General features: G+C 59.8%; 1 protein-coding gene and 1 long non-coding RNA gene across 2 annotated transcripts; one reads left to right on the top strand and one right to left on the bottom strand.

Annotated features, from left to right (window-relative positions):
* Positions 1 to 7,326: 7,326 nt before the first annotated feature.
* On the bottom strand, positions 7,327 to 10,822 carry LOC147582885 (uncharacterized). The gene is made up of 3 exons (XR_015249600.1): positions 10,109 to 10,822; positions 8,653 to 8,902; positions 7,327 to 7,616 (listed from the first exon to the last, which is right to left on the bottom strand). It is a non-coding gene; the product is annotated as an uncharacterized LOC147582885 (long non-coding RNA).
* A 2,399-nt stretch (positions 10,823 to 13,221) lies between these two features.
* Positions 13,222 to 22,579, top strand: EEF1A2 (eukaryotic translation elongation factor 1 alpha 2). The gene is made up of 8 exons (XM_086702707.1): positions 13,222 to 13,373; positions 14,710 to 14,931; positions 16,596 to 16,775; positions 17,191 to 17,487; positions 18,975 to 19,125; positions 20,443 to 20,699; positions 21,345 to 21,579; positions 22,174 to 22,579. Exons 2-8 carry the CDS (start codon positions 14,788 to 14,790, stop codon positions 22,299 to 22,301), a joined length of 1,392 nt encoding a protein of 463 aa, XP_086558833.1. The 5' UTR covers positions 13,222 to 13,373; positions 14,710 to 14,787; the 3' UTR covers positions 22,302 to 22,579.
* Positions 22,580 to 23,519: the final 940 nt, after the last annotated feature.

Raw genomic sequence — 23,519 nt, 5'->3', positions numbered from 1 at the left:
CAGCTCTGGGGCCATGAGGCCTGGGGTCGAATCTGCCTCCACCTGCTGCTGGCAGCAGGACCCCCACCCAGCCAGCCGCTCAGTATCTGGGCCGGGCGGTCGGAGCTTGGACAGGTCAGCCCTTCCCTTCCGCTGGCTCTGCGGGGAGTGTGGCCATGTGCCTGGAGGGTGATCGCGTGCTCAGGGTGCACAGGGCTGGGTTCTGTGTCGGGAAACACCCGAGCCTCCAGCCACTGGGGAAACGGTGACAGAATAATCACTCAGTGGGGCAGAGACGTGCGTGCTGCCTCGGGCTGGTCGCACGAGGTGGGCGGACATCTCTGCTGAACACCAAGTGGCCGTCCCTCTCGCGGCCACAGGCTCCCGCAGGGTGGCAGGGAAAGGCTCAGACCCCGGGGGTTGCTGGGACTGGGGCTCGAGTCCCAGCTGTGTCACAGCCGTGTGACATCTGGAGCCTCCACTCCCTTCTGGGGAGATGAGAGGTCAGGGTAACGACCGTGCGGTCCTAACAGGTGTTCCGTGGTGACGGGCTGGGAGAGGCAAGGCTCACAGCACCCCCTCATAGCCGGGCACTGTGGCTGTGCGAGCGTGTGGATTGTCACCCTGGCCGCAGGTGTTTGCCCTGAGGTGAGACCTGTGCTGAAGCCAGAGGCCAGGGCTGGGGCCCTCAGGGCTCAGCCTGCTCCTGGGGAATGAGGGTCCCCCCGGGAGCACAGCAGCCCAGCCCCAGCCCCTGGTGCCCCAGGCAGCAGCTTCTGCAGGCTTCTCCAGCACACGCACTGGCACCTCTGTAGGTGGAGTCACCATTTGCAGAAGAAAATAAAACAGCTGACTGATGTTTGGTGAACGATGTGGGGGCACTTTGTGTGGCCGGACGGTGTCCTCGGGGGCCACAAGCCCCACCGCTGTTCCTGTTTTCCTACTTGTAAGATGTAAACGCTTAGACCAGCACTGAGCACGTAGTGGTGAAAGTTAGACACGATCTTTATTAACAGTGCTTTTCACTGCTGGGAATAGCCTCATTTGTTTACTTGTTGGTGAAACAAAATCTACAGGAAGAGAGTTTGTGTCCGTCGTGCGCCCAATGGCTAAGAAAGAATCGGCCATGTAGTAGACATTCAACAAATACAGTTGATGAAAGGATGAATTGAGTAATGAAAGACATTACAGATTTCGGGCGTGAAGGAGTGAGGAGGTCAACAAATGTTCTCCCCAGGATGCGACTATACACCTGGAAAAAACTGTCAGAAACAACCGTTTTAGTGCTCAAGGCACACAACAAGCTGAAAAGAGTTCATTCATCAAGAATTCTGAGTTTCAGGACAAAACCCAAAATTACTTGGCATAAAAGCCCCAGGAAAATCTCAACTGGTGTGGGAAACAATAAACAGGCCTGGGAGGCCCAGATGCTGGATGATCGGACTCAGGCTCGAAAGCACCTGTTACCAGCAACTGGGAGCATTCATACCGTGTGCTGGGGACCCAGCATCCGTCCGTGACGACAGCTCGGAAACGAGGATCAGAAAGGTTTTCAATCTAATACAGAGCACTGGCGAAGAACTCATGCCAAGTACGTTCAGCATTGTGCACGTGGGAGAAGGTCTGCACCCCCCGTCCAGGACTGGGATGAGGCAAGGACGTCCACTCTCGCTACAACTCCTCCACACCTCCTGGGAGTCTTGGCAGGTACGATAAGGCAAGGAAAAGAAACACAAAGCCTATGGGTTGAGACTGAGAAATACAACTATCCCTGCTCACCGACAACATGATGCTCTGTGGTCACGGAAAGTACGCCAAGCGGATAGAGCAAACGTGACCGGCACGAGGCGGGGTCAGCCATATTGTGACACGCTAGCAATTTACAACTGGAAGCAGACGTTTTTTTATTTTTATTTTTTTAAAGTTTATTAACCCATTTTGAGAGAGAGAGAGAGCGAGAGAGCGTGTGTGTGAGTGGCGGAGGGGCAGAGAGAGGGAGAGAGAATCCCAAGCAGGCTCCACGCTCTCAGGGCAGAGCCTGATGCGGGGCTCAATCCCATGACCCTAGGATCATGACCTGGGCCAAAATCAGGAGCCTGACACTCAAACGACTGAGCCATCCAGGCGCCCCCAAAACATACCATTTTTCATAGTTACCCTCTGTCTGTGAAGCACTTAAGTATAAACCTAGCAAGACGTGTGTGCCCAAAGCGAAATGCCAAAGGAAGATGTCAAGCCAGACCTGAGTAAACGGAGACTCAACACAGCGAAGACCAGCTTCCTCCAAACTGATACACAGACTTAGGGCAATGCAAGTCAAGTCCCTGCGAGATCAGTGAAAACAGACAAGCAGGTCCTAGAGTTGGTGTGAAAAGACAAATAAGCTACACTAACCGAAACATGTTTGAAGCCTAAGAACAAGGAACGATCGCGGTACCCAGATCCTTTCTTGGAGGGTAAGTTCTAAGTTCCCAGAACATGGACGTCACCGTTTTAGAGCGCGCATTTTCGCACATTCGCAATGTTGTGCAGCCATCACCTCTGTCTAGTTCCAAAGCATTTTCATCTCCCCAAAAGGAAACCTTGTGCCCACCAAGCAGTCCCTCCCCCAGCCCCGGGAACCACCAATCTGTGTCTGTCTCCGCGGAATCAGTGTCGGGCTTCTTTCCCTCAGCCTAGTGCTGTCCAGGTTCATCCACACTGCAGCACGGATCAGTACTTTCCTTTTCTCAAAACAACGTCTATTGTGGTAAAATACGCGTAACAACATTTACCACCTCAGCCGTTTTCAGTGTGCGGTTCAGTGGCGTTAAATGTACTCCCAATGTTGTGCGGCCTCAGAGCCACCTGCATCCGCGGTGGATTCATCCGCTGAAGCTGCGACTCTGTCCCCACTGACCCCCGTCCCGTGTCCTGTCTCCCGGCGGCCACCTCTCGGCCCTTTGTCCCCGGGACTTTGGTGTCGGCATCTGACAGCCTGTCTGGCTGTGACGGGGGCTCCCTCCCGTCTTTATTTCCTCTGGTTTAACTTGTTCTCCTCCTCCTAGTTCCCTAAGTCTGGACGTTAGAACATTGTTGACACGAGACCTTTCTTGTGTTTTCACGTGTGTTGATCGCCATAAATGTCCTGCTTCCGGTATTTTAGCCGAGTCTCTTGTGTTCTGATACCTTATGTTTTCCTTTTCTCTCCTCTCCGAGTATCTTCGGAGTTTCCTAGTGGTTTCTTCTTCCGGAGTGTGTTGTTTAGTTTCTACAAACCTGTAGATTTTCTTTTTTTTTTTTTTTTTTTTTTAAATTTTTTTTTTTCAACGTTTATTTATTTTTGGGACAGAGAGAGACAGAGCATGAACGGGGGAGGGGCAGAGAGAGAGGGAGACACAGAATCGGAAACAGGCTCCAGGCTCCGAGCCATCAGCCCAGAGCCCGACGCGGGGCTCGAACTCACGCGAGATCACGCGAGATATCGCGAGATCGTGACCTGGCTGAAGTCGGACGCTTAACCGACTGCGCCACCCAGGCGCCCCAGCAAACCTGTAGATTTTCTACTTCATCCTATTGTGGTTCAAGGAGCTATTTTGTGGATCTATCTTTTAAAATCCAGCAAGATGCATCCTGGGGCCTGTCGTCGGCTCTCCGCTGGAGACCGCCCCGTGTCCTGCTGATGCGTGCTGTGTGTGTGTGTCTTAGACCTGCTTGGTTCGTCGTGGTAAGTCCTGTTTCCTTACCTTCCATCTGATTGTTTGCTCGTTATGGACAGTGGGGTACCGATGTCTCCAACAATTGTTGTAGGAATGCCTGTTTCTCCCTTCAGTTATGTCAGTTTGGGTTCATGTATTTTTTTTTTTTTTTAAGTACAAGATCTTTTTTTTTTTTTTTAACGTTTATTTATTTTTGAGACAGAAAGAGACAGAGCATGAATGGGGGAGGGTCAGAGAGGGGGAGACACAGAATCTGAAGCAGGCTCCAGGCTCTGAGCTGTCAGCACAGAGCCCAACGCGGGGCTCGAACTCACGGACCGCGAGATCATGACCTGAGCCGAAGCTCGTCTGCTCAACCGACTGAGCCATCCAGGCGCCCCTGGGTTCATGTATTTTGATGATCTGTTATATAGGTTCACAGTGCCTAATAATGTTCAGTATCTTTTCGTGTGCCCATCGACCATCTGCAGATCTCCTTTGGATAAATGTATATTCATATACCTTGCCCATTTTTTTTAAAGTTTATTTATTTATTTTTGAGAGAGAGAGAGAGAGAGAGAGAGAGAGAGAGAGAGAATGTGAGCAGGGGAGGGGCAGAGAGAGAGGGAGACACAGAATCTGAAGCAGGCTCCAGGCTCTGAGCTGTCAGCACGGAGCCCGATGCGGGGCTCGGACTCAACAACCATGAGATTGTGACCTGAGCTGAAGAGGGACACTTGACCGACTGAGCCACCCAGGTGCCCCTCCCCCTGCCACCCATTTTTAAATTGAGTTGTAAGAGTTCCTTATATATTCCAGACACTGGACCCTTACCCAACATGATCTGTAAATATTTTCTCCCATTCTGTAGGTTGCATTTTCACCGTCTTCATAGTGTCCTTTTTTGCACAGAAGCTAAACATTTTCAAGTCCGGTTTACTTATTGTTTCTTTTGTTGCCCATGTATTTGGTGCCACATCTTAGAAACCACTGCCAAATCCAAGGTCATGAAGATTTACACCTGTGTTTTCTTCTAACAGTTTTATAGTTTTATCAGGCTTTTGATCCATTTTGAATTAATTTTTGTATATGGCACGAGGTAGGGGTCCAAATTCATTCTTTCGTGTGTGTTGATCCAGTTATCACAGCGCTACTTGTTGAAGAGACCATGCTTTCCACACGCTGCCCGAGTCTGGCAGTTGCTATAAGACTGTAGTAATCAGGTCAGCATGGCCTTGGCAAAGACACGGACATAAATCTCTGTGACAGAAGAGCGTCCGGAAACAGCCCTCCCACACACATGCCCAACGGTGTTTTGAGAAGATGTGAAAGCAGTTCGACAGAGAAAGTATAATTTTTTCAATAGGCGGTGCTGGGAGAACGGTACATCCTTATGCAAGAAAAGTAACACTTGACCTCAATCCCACACCTTCTATAAAAATTAACTCAAAAATGGGTAATGTCTCCAGGTAGGACACATAGAACTTCACGGCTTTGGAGGAAAGTATGGGAGAAAATCTTTGTGATCTGGGGCTAGCCAATGTCAAAAGCATGAAAAGCGTGATCCGTGTAAGAAAAATATTGATGAATGGACTTTACCAAAATGGAAAATTTTGTGCTGTGGATACAAGTACAAAAAGAGAAGCCACCGGTGGGGAGGAAGTATTTGCAAATCAAATATCTAACAAAGATTTAAAAACATTTTTTTAACATTTATTTATTGCTGAGCGACAGAGCATGAGCTCTGGGGAGGGGCAGAGAGGGGGAGACACTGAATCCGAAGCAGACTCTGGGCTCTGGGCTGACAGCTCAGATCCTGTAACGGGGCTCGAACCCACACACCGTGAGATCACGACCTGAGCCGAAGTCGGACACTTAACCGACTGAGCCCCCCAGGCGCCCCCAGTTTGGCAGTTTCTTAACAGGTTAAACATACACCTGTCACACGACCCAGCAGCCCCTACTCCTGGCATTTGCCCGAGAGAAACCCAGATGTGTTCACACAAAAACTTGCGTGCAAATGTCGACGGCAGCTTTATTCATGACTGCCCGAACTGGAGACAGCTCAAATGTGATTCAGGGGAGAAGTGGGTAGATAACCTGTGTTCTCGCTGTATATGGAATTTTATCCATCGATAAAAAGGAACAAAGGGTTGTGACACAGCGACCTGGATGAATCTCTAAGGTGTCATGCTAAGGGAAAGAAACCCGCCCCAAAAGGGACATGGTGTAAGCTTCCGTTCACATGACGCTCCCAAGACGACGCCACAGTAATGGAGAACAGCTCAGCGGCCGCCGGGGCAAGAGGACCATCTAAGCATAAAGCGAGAGCGTGGAGGAGAGTTTTGGGGATGGGACAGTCTGTGTCCTGATCAACATGGCTACAGTCATCTGTGCGTGTGCTAACATTCATCCAACTGTGTATTCCCCCGAGAGTCCCTTTTCTGTGTGACAACTTAAAAAGATAAAAACAAAAAATAATTCAAAAAGCACAGCCACCATGGTAGAAATGGATGCAGGTAAGAATCATCAATGAGTGTTGGGTTGAAAGAGGATTTCGATGAGGAACAGGATATCTACAGAATCCAAGGTGCATCCTCATTAATTAGCTCATACTTACGAGGGGAAAATAAAACTTCGCTACAGGAAAAGCTAGCGGCCACCACCGTCACTGGGTCGTCGGGGGTGACATCCCTGTCAGGGAACTAACCGACGTGAGGCACCTCCCCTTCGGATGCGTTGAGGGGAATACGTGTTGCTCGGCGGGGATTCCCACCAGGAAAATAAAACTTGAACTCATTCGTGCAGAAACATCAGAAGCTCCAGAAGACGGAACTCTTCAAAGCAACTGGCCTCAACTCTTAAAAAACGTCAGTGTCATAAAAGACACAAATGGCAGAGGAACTATTTCCAATTAGAGGAGATCAGGACATGTGACTTGGGAAACCAGCGTTCGGTCCCAGACCGGGAAAAGCTGCCGGGGCGGCTGGCGCCATCGGAACAGGGCTTGTAGACCGAAGTGTTGTGTCAGTTGGAAGGACGCAGTCGAGTGCTGAGGGCAATGATTTACGCAGCCCCTTCGCAAGTGGCTTGGAAAAAAGAATATGCGTAGATACACACACGGAGAGTTGCATAGACGCACACAGAGAGGATTGCATGGACACACACACAGAATTGCATGGACACACACAGAGAACGAGAACGCAGATGGGCAGGCATTGACAATAGGGTGCCGGCGAAGGGCGCCCGACGCTGGGGGCACCTACTCTTGCAACATTTCTCTAAGTTTGCAATGATCTCAGAATAAAAAAAATGTACATGTGTGGAATCTACTGCTTCCGGCCACGGTGAAGTGGCAGGTGGCAGGCCAGCCCTGTGTCCACGAGGAAGCGTGGAGCTAGACCCCATTGCGGCAGCCGCCCCAGGCGGTGGGGGGCCCAGGGAGTAGGGCTGCGGGTGGAGGGAGGTGGGTTCAGCGGACCCACACTCGCAGGGTCATCCAAGTGGGTCAGGCTGAGGCTGGGGCGCAGGCCGGCTGAAGCGCGGGGAGTGGCTCGGGTCTGTGCCTTCTGGCTGGGGGAGCCTGGGGGGCTCACGGAGAGCAGACACCACGGTCTGTGTCCTCGTGTACTAGTTATCTATTGCTGCATAACAAATGATCACAGGTTAGTGGCTTTACAAAACATGCGTTTATTGTGCACACCCAGCTCCCTGGGTCAGGGGTCCAGGCACGGCTTACTGGGTCCTCTGCTCAGGGCTTCAGAAGGGTGCCACCAAGCCATCAGTTTCCTTATGAAGCTCACGGTCCTCTTCTAAGGTCACATGTCTGCTTTCTTTGGCTGGACAGCTGGAGGCCACTCACAGCTCTTAGGGGTTCCTTGACCTGTGGCCCCTTACAGGCCTTCTCGCATCTTGGTAGTTCTCTTCTTCAAGGCCAAGAGGAGAATCCCTCGTTCCGGTCTGTCTGCCGAGACAGGGTCTTACATAACGTAGGCCAAGTAAGGGAGTTATAGCTCACCCCCTCTGTCATGTTCTGTTGGCTGGATGCAAGCCACAGGCTCTTTCTGCCCTCAGGGGGAAGAAGTTACTCCAGGGCATGAATCCTGGGGAGGGGGGGTGAGTTGAGATCAGAGCCAGAATATCAGCAGACATCCCATGCTGGACACCACTGGTATCTGGACCTGGCTGGGGTGGAGAGACCTTCTGACTTATTTCTTTAAGAGATAAGACTACAGGGGCACCGGGCTGGCTCAGTCAGAGGAGCACACAACTCTTGATCTCATGGTCATGAGTTTGGGCCCTATGTTGGGGGTAGAGATTACTTAAATAAATAAAATAAAAAAAAAAAAAAGAGAGAGAGAGAGATGGGGTGCCTGGGTGGCTCAGTCAACTTTGGCTCAGGTCATGATCTCACGGTTTGTGGGTTTGAGCCCCGTGTCGGGCTCTGTGGTGAGAGCTCAGAGCCCGGAGCCTGCTTTGGATTCCGTGTCTCCCTCTCTCTCTGCCCCTCCCCCACTCACACTCTGTCTTTCTCTCTCCAAAATAAATAAACATTGAGAGAGAGAGAGAGAGAGAGAGAGAGAGAGAGAGAGAGAGAAGAGTACCACCTACAGTAATGTCTACTCTAGGACCATCTAAGAAAAGTTAAAGCTGAGCCTCATGAAAGGCTGGGGGACCAAGACTGAAAGTTGAATCTTATCCATCTGAGGGAAGTTATGTTGGGTGTTCCACAAATCAACACCAAAAAGCATGAAAACAAGCCCCTACAGGCCCAGCGATTGAATGGCCACTAAAATAAGAACCCACAGTCTCCAGAGGAAGATAACAGAATCCAGAGTCTTCACAGAATGTTCAGCATTCAGCCAAAAATTACTAGATGTGCAAAGAAATAGGAGAATTTCCTCATACCAGCAAGGAAAAAAGCCAGCGATCAATTAATTTTCTCTCAGCGGTGAATTTATCCTTCAGTGCCTGCCCTATGGAATGATCTGCTCACCGTAAAGCAGAAATGCTTCAGGTAAGTCTGTCCGTCATCACAGAGCAGGTCTTGAGGCGGGAGTTTCGAGCCAAGAGGTGGTGAACAGATGACGGCGCACACCTGTGGCTCCGAACCCCATCCCCGTGGCGTCCTCGCACAAGTTCACACACAGCGGCACACGGCAACCTTATCGTGGAGCGACACTGAACGCGGAACCCCGTACGGCAGTGAGAAGAAACAACTACCGTGTAGACCGTGTATGTGAAGTCTGAGAGTAGACAACATGATGCACGGTCTAAGAAGTCAGGACAGTGGTCACCTCTGAGGGCACGAGGGAGTGTTGTGTTTCTTGATCTGCGTGGCCAGGTACCTTTGTCATTTGTGCACTTTTCTCTAAGCATTTCCAAGGACAGTCCCCGCACCCCCCCCCCACCTTTTCTCTAGCCAAGGACCAGCTTCCTCAGTCTTGCCAGTAGGGAGGGGGTCTCCCCTGGGGCAGGGCAGGCTCTGGACCTCTACCATTGATGGAGGCCGCCAACAACCTCCTGCACCAGTCACCCTAAGACACCCACGAGGCCTCCTGCTCTGGAGGCAGATTATTCCCAATTGCCCTGCCGAGGGTTTGCTCTACCTACGAGGTGAAAACATGGGCCCAGAGTTGCTAAGGAGCCTCAGGATCTCCAGGGTTGTCTGCCTGGAGACACTCCTCCTTGAACTGAGCACTGAGGCCTCTCCCTGCAGCACCTGAGGAGTGGGCAGTGGGTCTGTAGACCCTCCCCAGGGGCTCCCTCCGTCTCTTGGCCCCACCATAGGGGCTGCCCCTTCTTGGCCAGAGAGGCTGACCCATCCCCTGGGCTCTCCAGTGGCCCCCCAGCCTGCCATGGACCACATGGGGGGGCTGGGCCCCCCCTCCTCCTGGTGCTAGGCTGGAGCCCTGGACTCTGGGGGGCTCAGAGGGCAAAGCTCGCCAGACCCCTTCCCCGGTGGTGGCGCTGGGCTTGGGCAGGGCAGGGGTGGAGCTCTGGTGGCGGCAGGAAGCTGCCCTCCCAAGCACTGGTGACACTAACCCGGGCTCTGGGTGGAGCTCTGCTCCTTCGCCATGGCAACAGCGCCCCGCTGTGTTGCTGGGGGATCAGCGGCCCCAAGTGCTGGTGGCTGGTAGGGCAGGCCCGGCTGACCTTCCCTTCCCTGAGGGGCTGCGTCCCCCTCCTCGGGGCCTCCCACCCTCCAGGCACGCTAGGTTTAAGGTGGGCCGTTTGGGGGCCTAGATTGTCTAGTAAGTCACGCCCTGCACCCCGTTCCACTCGGCCCAGGGACCGAGCCCAGGGCTGGACGTTCGGTGGGGCCCCTGCCTAGCCTTGGGGTCTAGTTGGGGCGCAAGCGGCCGGCCCACCACCCCCCCTCCAGCCCCGCCCCGGCCCTGCCACCAGGCCGCGGCCCCCAGGCCCCGCCCGCCGCCCCCTCTGGCCCCTACTTCTCTGATTTGGGGCCACGATCTCGCTTTTCCGAGGGGAGTTCAGCAGCCGACAGTTCCTCCTCCATGGACACCACCTAATGTGCGGACTCATGGGCAGCTCAGTTCCCTGGTTGTCCAGCCTGGGGAGCTGGGGGAGGGAGGACCTTAACCCCAAGGCCGTCCAGGGTCCTGCTGCCCAGGTAGGCTGGGAGATGAGATGTGACTGACCCCGCACATGAGGGTGAACACTGGAAGTCCTAGGGACAGACAGGAGCCTGTGGCCCAAGGCCAGGAGTTGAGGTCATTCTGAGACACCCCAAGGCTGGAGGGTGTGCTCAGCCCTGACCCCCATCCTGCCTCCAAGTCACTGCCCGGGCAGCAGCTCCCAGGGTGACCACTGGCCTTGGCCCCGCAGGAAGGCACATGCCCAGCTGGTCAGTTATGCATTCGCAGGTTATTATTAACCCAGCAGTGACATCACCAGCAGCCAATAGGAGGAGGGTTTATTTCCAGGCTGACAGCTTGATAACGGTTAATTTTAGCTGGGTCTTCTTTCCACGGGCTCATGAAAACTCAGCCCGTCAAAGTGGGGGCTGCCTGTGTCTCCCCAAACAGCTCCCCGCTGGGGGTAGCTGGGGGCCACCGGAGGGGACAGAAGGTGTGCCGTGAGGCGGTGGCCCCTTCTTTGCTCCCCCTCCCCCGCCCTAACCACCCCCTTGGCTGCTCTGGGCGCCGTTGTGACTAGAGGCTCGGATTGGGGGGGGGGGTTGGGGGGAGTTGGAGGGGGAGGCGTGGCAAGCCTGACCTGGGAGGAGGGGAGGAGCGCGGGCGGGAACCGGTTGGCCTCTGTCCAGGAGTGACACTGCCGGACTCAGGCCTTCCAAGCTGCCGGCAGGTTCCGCTCTCCTTGCTGTGTGACCTTGGGCACTGTGGCTTGTCTGTCTGTGCCCAGCTGACTCTTGGTCAGTGGGTGCCCCGCCGCCTGGTAGGCCCACCCAGCACTTGATGAACTCACAAGGCCTGGAGACGGGTTATTTAGTATTTGGTGCTTGGTTCTGTTCAGTGACCTGTAGTTATTAAATGCCGTGCGATGGTGAGGAGGTGTTAGTTAGTTTGGGGACTCTGCAGTCGTACGGGCTTGTTCAGCACTGTCGGTGTCTTATTATGCAGTCTCACCGTCCAAGAGAGCTTGAGTGTCGCCACCTCACCCAGCCTCCCAGGGCCCTGCAGGCTGCCCCGCTGCAGGTGCACGGGGCGCATCCTGGGGACACAGAGGCACCTTGGAGAAAACACCCGAGACCCCTCGGGGTCAGGGTGTAGGGCCTTCAGGGAGGATGCTGCATCCCACCGGCAGTGGCTGCTCCCCTGAGCAGCACCTCCCGGCACCGGCCTGCCCCTGGCAGGGGTGTCACAACGTGATTCGGTCCCCACCAGGCTGACGGCCGTGGGTAAGCCCAGAGTAGGTGCGCAGTCCAGACCTGTTGACGGGGAGCGGTCTGCAGGCAGCCCGGGGTCCTGGGCGCTGGTGGTCCCTCTGGGGAAATGGGGGTGGGCGTCTCCATGGACCTGGGCCTCCCTCAGCCTTGGTTTGGCCCATCCCAGCTTCAGCCAATCCCGATGTCTCCCAGACCCCTGCTAACCTTCAGGCGGGAGGGACGCATTAAATATAGAGGGCAGCTGGGCGGGGGGTGGGGTGGGTCTCCGTTTCTTGCCAGGAGTTTATTTTTAATTCCTGGCTCCTGCGTGATAGTATCAGCAGCACTTGGAGGTGCCCGGAGTCATCTGTGAGCCCCTCCCTGCCTGAAAGGGCCAGGAGTCCGTCCGTCTGTGGGTGCAGACCTTGGTCCTGTGGGGCAGGTCCCCCGTCCTCACAGCCCAATGGGACAGCCTGTCCCTCCCTCAGAGACCTCTCCCTGAGCACGGGAGACCTGCTTGCCCCCCCCCCCCCCCACTGTGCTGGGCCCCTTTCCCCCCTGACCTCTGAGGGTCCCATCTCTGAGGGCTCTCTCAGCCACTGCCCCCGTGCAAGGAGCTGGGCACTAGGCCTCTGCTCTTACCCACTCAACACACATTTCTAAAGACCCTGCAGTCACTAAGAAGAATAAGACAGGAGCGGTGGCCGGACGATGGCAGATGAGGCCACGGGGAGAGGTGCCAACGGCGGAGAGGCCTGTAGACTTGGTTTTCACACAACACAGCGCTTCCCCGTCCCTCCCCTGAAAACCCATTTTGGCCATTGCCCTGGTCTGCCCAGGACCCTCAGAGGTCCCCCATCGGTGGCCTGGGACTCTGCTTCCCTGGGGGCTCCTGCCCGTCGTGCACACCAGGGCAGCCCAGGAGGCACCAGTGGGCTCTGGGAACAGACCTGGGTGCTCCCTGCATGGAGAGAGGCCCAGGGTGAAAACAGTCCTTTCCAGAAGCCTCGGAGGGACGGTGGTGGAGGTGGATCGCCTCAGGCCTCAGGTCACTCTGGCGAACTGAGGGGACCCTGGACACACCATTTTCAGTCTGTCCCATGGGGCCGGACTGGGGGCACGCCAGGGTGAGGCCACGTGGCAGGCACCCAGGCACAGGGGCCTGGAAGCAAGCAGATTCCAGGGTCTCGGGGAAAGGACCCATTCCGCAGAGGCCACACTGAGGAGGCAGAACAGAGGCTTGTTAGTGCGTCGGGCACCAACCACGTGGAGGGCCAGGCCAGGGCTCAGTCCCTGACCTCAGTGCCCTGACCTCAGTCCCCTGACCTCAGTCCCTGCCCCCTCCTGGCCTAGGCCTTACCTGCTGCTACCCTGGCCCCACCTGTGTTTTCCGGTACCTGGGGCTGACCCCTGGCCTGAGACCTCCCTCGGCATCTGCAGTGCCCTCTCGCTCTCTCCAGGAGCGCCTGAGCCTGGCCACTCCGGCTCTGCTTCATCTGCCCTCCATCTCTGGCTGTTTCTCTCCCGTCGCCTCCCTCCTCTCCGTCTCCCTCCCCCTGCCCCCCTCTCTTCTCTCCGCGCCTCCCTGCCTGCACTCCCTCCGGGTGCGTCCGCGCCTTTGTCGCTCGCTCCCTCGCCGCCGCATCTTTCTGTCGCGTCCCTGCCGCGCCCGCGCGCGTCTGCCGTCCCCGCATCCCTCGCGTCCCCGCCCCGGCCCCGCCCGCCCCCCTCCCCCGCCGGTACCGCATTGCCGTACTGCAGGGGCGCGGTGCATTGCGCCCGCTCCGTCAATAGGTGGACCCCCTCCCGGAGAGATAAAACCGCCGCGCCGGCGCCGCTAGTCCCTCTGGCTGAGATCTCGGCTCTGGGTAAGGACGCTCGGCCTCCGGGTCTCCGGCTCCATCCCCAGCTTTCCGCAGAGGGCCCTCTCTCGGGGGACCGGACCTGGAGGCAGAGAGGGGCCAGGGAGGCGCCTGGCCAGGCTGCGCTGCTCGCCCCGGGCTTCGGCCAGCCATCCCACGCGCCCGGACCGGCACCAGGGTTCGGTCCCCGCGGGCTACAGGGGCTGGGGTGGGGGCACCGCGGTGGCGCTTGTTTATGCGGTGGTGGCGGCGGGGGGAGCGGTCTTCTGGGCGGTGGCGATCGCCCTGCTGCCGTGACCTTGGAACCGGCTGGGGCCCTGCAGGGTTGGGGCAGGGTCGTCCTTGCTGGGGGCTGCTGGAGATGCCCGCGGAGGGGGAGGCAGTGAGAGCCCAGAGGCACTCGCCACCCTGCCCCCACCGGGTGGGCCTAGGGGTGTCCGCTTGGTGTCTGCACCCTAGGGTGCACTGTTTCCCTCCCCCAGGCACCTGTCCCCTCCCGGGCTGCCCAGATTTCTTCACTGACCTCCAGGATGGGGCAGGGGCTGTGACCTGGGTTCTGACCAGAGGGAGAGGGGGAGGGGGAGGGGGTGCCCCCCTGCCCCCACCAGGCTGCAGGCATCGCTGTCTGGCTCTTGCTGAGCTTGGCTGCGGGGCCAGATTCTTCTCTCCTCTTTCAGAGCCGGCACCCCACTCCCTTGCCCTACTGTCTGCCCCCTGCCCGGGTCCGGGGAGGGCCCAAGCTATTCTAGGCCCCCTGTCTGGGCACCACCGCCTTGTCGGAGCTCTGGCCCAGCCTGTCTCCCCTGGTGCCAGCCTGCCTGGCAGGGATGAGGGGAAGATGGCTCCCTCTCTGCTGGAGGAGAGGAGTGGGGAGCACTGACCGTCTCTCCACCAGGCGACAGCTATGCTGGTGGGGGTGGGGCACAGCAGTGGGCCTGGGACTCCCGGGAGGGGAGAAGCATCAGGGACAGAGCCCCGGAGAGCGGAGAGCGGGGCAGGGTGACTCATCACCGGGCTCCTGGCTGGTCATGGGGCTCGCCCAGCTTGGCGCTCCTCCCCCGCCTTCAGGGGGGGTTAGCCTCCTTCATGGGGGTGCCCTGTGGGCACAGCACCCCGATATTTACTGCAGATTGGACTGCTGGGGCTTGCCACTTGACCCGAAAGGGCGAGGCCCAGGCTGGGGGGTGGCCTTCCCTCCCTACTAAATGTGGGAATGCGGCCCCTGCCTCGGGGCCAGGTGTGTGGGCAGGGGTGGGGGTGTGCTGGCAACCTGTGCAGGGCAGTGTCTCTGCTGGCCTCCGCCTGAGGCTCTCTGTGGCCTGTCCCCCACCCCACCCCACAGAATCACTGCCCGACAGCCCCCTCATCCTGAGCCACAGCGCTCCAGCTCGGTCCGGCCCCTCCCCCCACCCCGGGCAGAATGGGCAAGGAGAAGACCCACATCAACATCGTGGTCATAGGCCACGTGGACTCCGGCAAGTCCACCACGACGGGCCACCTCATCTACAAGTGCGGAGGCATCGACAAGAGGACCATCGAGAAGTTTGAGAAGGAGGCGGCGGAGGTGAGCCTGGGGGCCCCTGTCTTTTTCGCCACACTGAGGGGACAGCTTCCCGCCTTGGAGGCCGGGCTGGCGCGTCCCTGACTCCAGGCACAGCTGATCTCCTCCAGGGCACGAGGGCAGCGTGAGGCCTAAAGGAAGCCGCGTGGGGGACAAATATCTGAGAGAGTCCAGGTGGAGTGGCACGGGGGGGGGGGGGTTGCCTCCCTCTGAGGATGTGCTTGGTGTTGGCGGGGGAGGGGTGGCCCGCTGGCTCTGCCCCTGGGGCAGGGGAGGTGGCCTGGACGCAGCATTTCTGCTGCCCCCCCCACCCCCGCCACAGCAGGCTCCGGAACTCTCTGCCACGCTGGACTTGAGAACCTGGAATGGGTGGGGTTCCCGTGTCCCCACGGCCGAGTGCTGGGGCTGCAGGCACTGCTGCCCTCACTTGTCCTGGGGCTGGGCCACGACTCAGGGTGGCTATTAATAGCTCACTGATGGGCACCCGGCCCCGGCCCGTCAGCTCCACTTTCTCATGCTGGGCTGGGGAGGGCTGCTTGTCCAGGGTGGCACTCTTTGGGGGGGGGGGTTTCTGGTTGCCTGGTGAGGATGAGAGGGGCCCCGGTGACTGAGCTTTCTCTCAAGTGGCAGAGACCCCCGAGTGGGAAGTGGTCACGGAGCGGGGGTCTGCTCTTTGCGACCCCTGCCCCCACCCCTGGGCTCTGGGAGAAGCCCCCGTGTAGGGGGCTGTAAGGGTCCTCTCCTGGATGACAGAGGGGTGGGGGCCAGGGCCCAGGAGGAGTCAGTTGCTGGCCTGGGGTGACCTCGCTCGGAGTGTGTGTGTGTGTGTGTGGGGGGGTGCTGGGCCGCCTCCCTCCGCGCCTGGGCCCAAACGCTGCGTCACTCCCTCCTTCCCTGCGGGTTTGGCGCTGGGGGGAGGCCGTGGGTGTTTGCAGGATGTCTGATTCAGGTCTAGCTGGGTCCCATCTGGGTCCTGGCAGGGCGGCCCTCCTGGCCGGGCAGCCTCACATCAGCCCAGCTGGGCGGCAGTAACCACAGCTCTGGGCCCAGCACGGGAGGCCTCGCTGGGCTGGGCACAGGTGTTTGCAGGTGGGGCGAGGAAGGGGAGGAGGGGCCTCAGAGCTACTAGGAAGCCTTGGCTGTCTGTAGAAAGAGCTGGAAAGCCCGGCCCTGCCATGCAACCTCATCCAATTTCCTTTTTATTTTTTGTCTTAAAAAAAATCACAGAGGGGTTTTGGGCTTGACACGTCGACAGCGGTGTTGCAGGCCTGTGGCTGACGCAGCGATCTGCGCCTGCGGGTGCGGGGGTCGCCAGCTTCAGATAAAGGGGAGCCCCCAGCCAGGGGAGGGGTTTAAATCGCCTGGGGGCTTCTCCGCAGGCCTGACTCCCAGGCCCTTGCGCCACCTACTGGTGGACGTTCAAATGGCAAGCATCGAGGTGGCAAAGGCCAGACCTGGGGGGCCACAGGATGGCAGGGCCGAGGTCGAGGTGTCCCTCAGAGGTTCTTGCATCTGACTCCCTCGCTCCGGAGATGGGATCGGGGTCCTGGGGTTCCAGTGGGGAGCGAGGGAGGCTGTCACCCAGGTCTCTCCGCTGTGACATGCTGCCGTGGTCCAGGGGCTGAGTCCCAAGCCCCTCCCTGAACCGTCCCCCCCCCGCCCCCCAGATGGGGAAGGGCTCCTTCAAGTACGCCTGGGTGCTGGACAAACTGAAGGCGGAGCGGGAGCGCGGCATCACCATCGACATCTCCCTCTGGAAGTTCGAGACCACCAAGTACTACATCACCATCATCGATGCCCCCGGCCACCGCGACTTCATCAAGAACATGATCACTGGCACGTCCCAGGTGGGCAGGGCTGCAGGGGGCCGAGGGGGCACCCGTTCAGTACACACCTGGGGGCCCGGGAGCCTTGAGGGGTAGCTGGGTTTCCTCTGCTCCCTTGCCAGGGCACAAGGAGAGAGAGGGAGAGGGGAGGGAGAGCGAGATGACCTCATCACACCGGGACAGAGTCCCCCACAGAGCTGACCAAGGGCCCCATCATCTCAGCTAGGCAGAGGTGCCCACAAGGACCACTGGCCACTGTCAGGGCCGCCTTTGCAGACAGACAGACCCAGACACCGTCAGGCCATTCGCACGGGTGGACGAGCCCCTGCTGCCGCCCCTAAGGCCCAGAGCCCGAGGGCCCGTCCCGGGGCACCTGCCTGGCGGGGCCCGGTGCGAGGCGGGGCCCGGGGCTCACTGCACCTGACCTGCCGGGCAGGCGGACTGCGCGGTGCTCATAGTGGCTGCAGGAGTGGGCGAGTTCGAGGCGGGCATCTCCAAGAACGGGCAGACCCGTGAGCACGCGCTGCTGGCCTACACGCTGGGCGTGAAGCAGCTCATCGTGGGGGTCAACAAGATGGACTCCACGGAGCCCGCCTACAGCGAGAAGCGCTACGACGAAATTGTCAAGGAGGTCAGCGCCTACATCAAGAAGATCGGCTACAATCCCGCCACTGTGCCCTTCGTGCCCATCTCCGGCTGGCACGGCGACAACATGCTGGAGCCCTCCCCCAACGTGAGTTGCCCGGGGCTGGGCGGGGGGGGGGGGGGGGGGGGAACGGGGCCGCTCGGAACCCTGCCCGGGAGCCCAGGGCACTGGGTCAGAAGGCCTGTCCGCAGGCTCCCCTCAGCCCCACTGTGTTCCCTTAACCTGCATGACCCTGGGCACCCGGCCCCGTGGGTGTCTGCCTGGCGGGCCGCCGCCTCCTCGGGGCCTAGGCGCCGTGCCCATGAGGCCAGCAGAGGCCCCTTCTCTGGCCAGGGGTACCGGCTCTGGGCAGGCAGTGTGGGAGCAGCGGCCGCCACGGCCTAGGCCCAAGCGCTCTGTCGCAGGAGGCTCTGCCCTTATGGGGTTAGTTGTCGTCTCCCCAGGGTGTGGAGCGGGCTGGGCTCTGGGAAGGGCCGAGTCCCGGCTCTCCGCTGGCCAGCTGGGAAGTTTCTGGCTCCCGCAGCCACAGCCGGCATCTCAGGGACTCTGACTCAGCGGGAGGTGACGAGGTGGGGCCCGAAGTGGTTTTCGGAACGTGAGAACAAGGGCCTGGACGCAGCGAAGGCAGAGGACGGCGCTGGCCTAGAAGGGTGGCCATCTGCTCCAGCCAGTGCTGCAGCCACCCACACTGAGCTGGGCGGGCGTGGAGGGGGCCCTGGGCCGAACGAAGCTGGGGACCCTGCCCCCGTCCCGCTGGGCTGCATGCTCGCACGTGGTGGGTCCCGCACAGGACGTCACGGAGCAACCAGTGAGCCGCCACTCCCCACCCTCCTGGCAGGGCCGACGGAACACCCTAGCCCTGAACTTCCCGCTCCTGACCTGCTGCTCAGGGAGCTGTCTGTTGATCTGTGCTGCCGGGAGGACACAGCCCCTGGGAGCGGACTGGGCAGCACTTCCGGCCCCCTCCCCTTCTCCCTGCCTGTGGCCAGTGGGTCGGGGGGGCTCCAGGCAGGAGAAGCCCTGGGCAATGCCGGGTCAGTCGTGCCTGGAGACAGGCGGCATAGCGGTTGGGGGCCGAGGCTGGACCCTCTGCCTCTAGCCTGGCCACTGGCCGGACTCTGGCCCCTCCCGCTCTGGTGCTGGCCCTGCCCAGGGATCTGAGGGCTGCCAGAAAGAGGGGCTGGGCTGGGCTGGGCTCCATGCTGGACGCTTATTCAGGGGTGCCAGAACCCGCCTCCGTCTGAGTGCGGTGTGAGCAGTCTGGGCTGGGGAAGGGGCCCCCCTGTTTTTTCGCCAGACCTCCCTTCCCAAGGCTTCTGTGATGTTGGGAGTGTGGACCGGAGCTGGGGAGGGTGCAGGGCTGCGCAGCGTCTCGATGGCATGAACAGGCTTAGGGTGAACCGTTGGCCATTAGGTAGCGGTGAGTCCCGTGCTCCCCTGCTCCCCAGGCCCTCTCAGGTCACATGCCTCCACCGGGATTTCTGGAAAGTCCTGGGGAGGCCCTGAGGCTGTGGGGCAGGGCGGGGCAGGTGGAGGCGGTCTCTGCCTCCAACGGACACCTTCTTCCTGTCCAGATGCCGTGGTTCAAGGGCTGGAAAGTGGAGCGTAAGGAGGGGAACGCCAGCGGCGTGTCCCTGCTGGAGGCCCTGGACACCATCCTGCCCCCTACACGCCCCACAGATAAGCCCCTGCGCCTGCCACTGCAGGACGTGTACAAGATCGGCGGTGAGTGACGGTTCAGTGCTGGACGCTCCACCTCAGGCAGCTGGCCCAGCCCACCCTGGCCGGGTCTACCCCTCACACCCAGCTCCTGAGACCAGGGCCCCTGACAAGGAGGGTTCGAGGCCAAGTTATCTGCCTGTCCCTCAGTGCTGCACACTTCCTGGGGGCCATCCATCCACCTGTCCATCTCCCGTCCATGCTCCATCCATCCATCCACCCCATCCATCCATCCATCCATCCGTCCATCCACACATCCATCCACATGTCCATCCACCACCCATCAATCCACACATCCATCCATCCATCCATCCGTCCGTCCGTCCATCCACCATCCATCCATCATTCATTCATCCATCCATCCATTCATCTCTATCCAGACGACTGTTTACCCCACACATTCATCCATCCATCCATCCATCTACCCACCCATCTGCCTATCTGTCCATCCAGACATCCACCCACCCCTCCCATCCATCTCTCCATTTATCTCCCCATCCATCCATCCATCCATCCACCCACACACCTACCCACCCTTACCCGTTCATCCATCTGTCCAGGGTCTTTCTCTCTTCAGGTAAGCACTGAGCCCTGTGCCAGGAGTTGGTGGCATAAGGGTAACTCAGATGTCCCCTTCCCCCATGGCCGTCCCAGTCCTGTGGGAGACATGACCTACCCCAGGCATGAGAAATGCTATTCGTGAGATGACAGAGAAACCACAAGCAGACATGAGGCCCACAAGGGGCACCGTGGAGACCCCCAGCCAGGGGGCTCGTGCAGAACGGGGGTGTCACACTCACCTAGCACAGAAAACCGCCACCAGCCTCAATGTCTGTCATACCACAGCCAGGGATATGGGAGTAGGGTCTCCCTGCATGCACGCTGGGGGACCCCGCATAGCCACTGAGCAGGCACACAGGCGTCAGCGGACCCATGAGAAGCGCTGGTGCCACAGTGTCCCTCTGGGGGTGGCTCCCTGAGACAGGAGGCAGTCCTGGGTGGATGACATTGACCCGTGCTGCTGCTGCTGCCTCGCCAGGAGGGGCCTCAGAGAAGGGAGGGGTCCCCACAGTACCGCCCCCGGTCGAGATGGGCCTCCCTCTGCCCACGCTCCCCCCCGCCCCCCACTTTGCTCCCGCCCAGCACCACTAGGGGTTCTCTCTTGTTCAGTCCTTTCTGTTCCCGACAGAACAGGCCAGGGGAGCCTCCACTTCTATCTGAACCTCAGTGTCTGCCTTGTCTGGGGTCTCCCCCGTCTCTGCACTCTGCCCATGTGGCCACACCTGTCCCCCACCCCTCACAGCCCTCTTTCCCTCCACCCAGGCATTGGCACCGTACCCGTGGGCCGAGTGGAGACGGGCATCCTTCGGCCGGGCATGGTGGTGACCTTTGCACCCGTCAACATCACCACGGAGGTGAAGTCGGTGGAAATGCACCATGAGGCCCTGAGCGAGGCCCTGCCTGGCGACAACGTCGGCTTCAATGTGAAGAACGTGTCGGTCAAGGACATCCGCCGAGGCAACGTGTGTGGGGACAGCAAGTCCGACCCACCCCAGGAGGCTGCCCAGTTCACCTCCCAGGTGCGTGGCTGCAGGGGCCGGTGTGGCCCGTTCCCTCAAGAGTGGTGGGGCTGTCATCGTACGGTGCTGGGCGCCTGGGAAAACGTAGACCCCCGCTTTACAAACGAGGCCACCCAGGCCTGGAGAGGCTGGATCAGGGCTGAGGGCACTCACGGGAAGAGCGGACACCGGAGGGGCCCGGCCTCTGAACCTCACTGAGGTCCCGCTTGAGTCCTGAACATGTTTTTAGTAGTTTATTGCCGGAGGCATCTCTACATTTTTCTTTTATTCTCTTCTCGACATTTTCACGGCACCCTCTTGGTCACCTCTCCGTGTGACAACAGGTGTAAAAATTGGCTTCCTTGACATATAACCGAAGTGTAATAACTGAGGTCCGCTTTTCTCATCCCCCTGCCTCAGCTCTGGCCAGTGCAGACAGGAGTCCTGCCCAGTGGCCCTTCATGCAGTGCACTTGCTGGCTGTTTCTCTCCTGTGGTTTGCCAAAGGCTTGATGAGGACCCTGGGGTCCATGTCAGGGGTGTGGGTCCCTGACCTTTCCTCACGGCCAGCACCTGGGCCCCTGGGCCTGAAGCTTCGCTCCGATGCCGTCTCACCCCCTCTGGGCACGCCTGACGGCCTTGTGCCCTTGTGCACCTCTTCCTCCAGGTTATCATCCTGAACCACCCAGGGCAGATCAGTGCCGGCTACTCACCGGTCATCGACTGCCACACGGCACACATCGCCTGCAAGTTTGCCGAGCTGAAGGAGAAGATTGACCGGCGCTCAGGCAAGAAGCTGGAGGACAACCCCAAAGCCCTGAAGTCCGGTGACGCAGCCATCGTGGAGATGGTCCCTGGGAAGCCCATGTGTGTGGAGAGCTTCTCACAGTACCCACCTCTCGGTGAGCTGGGCAGGTGGTGGAGGGAGGTGCGGCCTGGGTGGGGCTGGTCCGGGCTGCCAGAGGACCACTTCCGGGTGGGGGGTTTGGCGGGGGGGTCCTTCGGTTTGCTCCGCTTAGAGTTTAGCAGGAGACCTGCGGCCTCCGTCCCACGAAGCAGCCCTGCCGGCCAGCTCTGGGATGGTGTCCTCCTCTGTAGATGAAGGCCCCGGGCCCCATAGCCAGTCTAGTGGCAGCATTAGGGCTGACTGCCGGAGCTGGACAGCGGCTGGCTGGCCGCACACACGTGCCTGGGATAACCCACCGGCCTCCATGCGAGAGCTGCCTCGTGCAGGCTGCCGGCCAGCTTCGTCGTAGCTGTGCCTCGCCAGGCGCGCTCCAAGAGCGTCGGCGCGTCCTTGGACCCCCACACGCCCGGGGCGGGTCCTGCAGTCGTTCCTGCCACCCGAGAACCTGATAGCGCTAGCGTCCCACACTCCTCGGGCAGCGGCCGCACCGCGCCACCTGCAGCCCCGCTGGGCAGGTAGCAGCAGGCGCGAGTGCGCCTGCGCCCGGCCAGGCCGGCCCTCGCCCACCCCTCACGCCCTCTCCCCGCAGGCCGCTTCGCCGTGCGCGACATGCGGCAGACGGTGGCCGTGGGCGTCATCAAGAACGTGGAAAAGAAGAGCGGCGGCGCCGGCAAGGTCACCAAGTCCGCGCAGAAGGCTCAGAAGGCGGGCAAGTGAAGCACGGGCGCCCGCGGCGCGACCCTCCCCGGCGGCGCCGCGTACCGGCCCCGCCCCCGGCCCCGCCCCCGGCCCCGCCCCCGGCCCGGCGCCCCGCCCCCCCGCCAGGCGCATGTCTGCACCTCCGCTTGTAAGAGGCTTTCGGTCAGCGACTGGATGCTCGCCATCAAGGTCCAGTGGAAGTTCTTTAAGAGGAAAAGCGCCCCCGCCGCCCCCGCTTCCGCGCCCAGACTTCGCCGCGCTCAGTGCCCGTTTTACCAATAAACTGAGCGACCCCAGAGCCGTGTGCGCCTGCTTCTGGGTGGGGTGGGGTGGGCGGGGGCCGCCCTGCGCTCTCCCCTAGCCCCTTCCTTCCGGCCCAGATGGCCTCCCGCGTTTACCCAGGGTGGGTGGTGGGGCGGGGGTCCCCACACACGCTGTGGCCCAGTACTGGAGGCCCGATCCGAAGTGCAGCTGGTCTGGCTGGGGCGAGTTTTGGAATGCCCTCCTGGGGGCATCCAGCACAATCAGTCACTTCGGATCCACAGAAGGGGGCTGTTTTGAGGGTCTCTCTGAGAGCTGAGGGCTCCTCCCCCACCAGTGATTGTCAGGCACACTGGCCCCCGCGTCTCACTCCCCTCCCCAGCCAGTCGCCTGTGGCTGGAGGGGCACCACCACCTACATCCCGCTCCCGGCTCCTCAGCTGAGCCCTCCCCTCACCCAGGAGCTCCAGCCGAGCAAAACCCTAGAGAAAGCCCTGACTTTGGTCATCGAGGTTGGGGGGGGGGGATGGCAGGCCCACCCCTGCCCTGCCATCCCTGCTCCAGGAAAGCAGTCCCAGCCTGTGCCCGGTGTTGGTGTTGCAGAAGGAGCTCGGGGTGGGGGTGGGGGTGGGCAGCTGGGTCACCCAGGCTCACAGTGCAGACGCCGTTGCCTGTGGTGGGGAATGGGCTGGGGGCTTCCCCTCCAGGGTGGGCAGCAGGCCAACCACGTGAGTCTCCTAGGGTCACTGCAACAAATCACCTCAAACCGGTGGCTTAAAATGACAGAGGTGTCCTCTCTTACCGGCCAAAGTCACCACCAGTGGGACAAAATTCAGGCCTTGGCAGGGCTGTGTTCACCCCAGAGGCTCTGAGGGAGGGTCTGTTCCTCACCTCTCGCAGCTTCCGGCGGCTCCAAAAGTGGCTTGGCTTGTGGCTGCGTCCCTCCAATGTCTGCCCCATGGTCACGTGGCATCCC

Source organism: Puma concolor, chromosome A3 (genome assembly GCF_028749965.1).
Source record: "Puma concolor isolate L17-30 chromosome A3, mPumCon1.1.hap2, whole genome shotgun sequence".
Lineage (NCBI taxonomy): Eukaryota > Metazoa > Chordata > Mammalia > Carnivora > Felidae > Puma > Puma concolor.
Note: the sequence above shows the minus strand (reverse complement) of the source record. Positions and strands in the feature narration are given on the sequence as shown.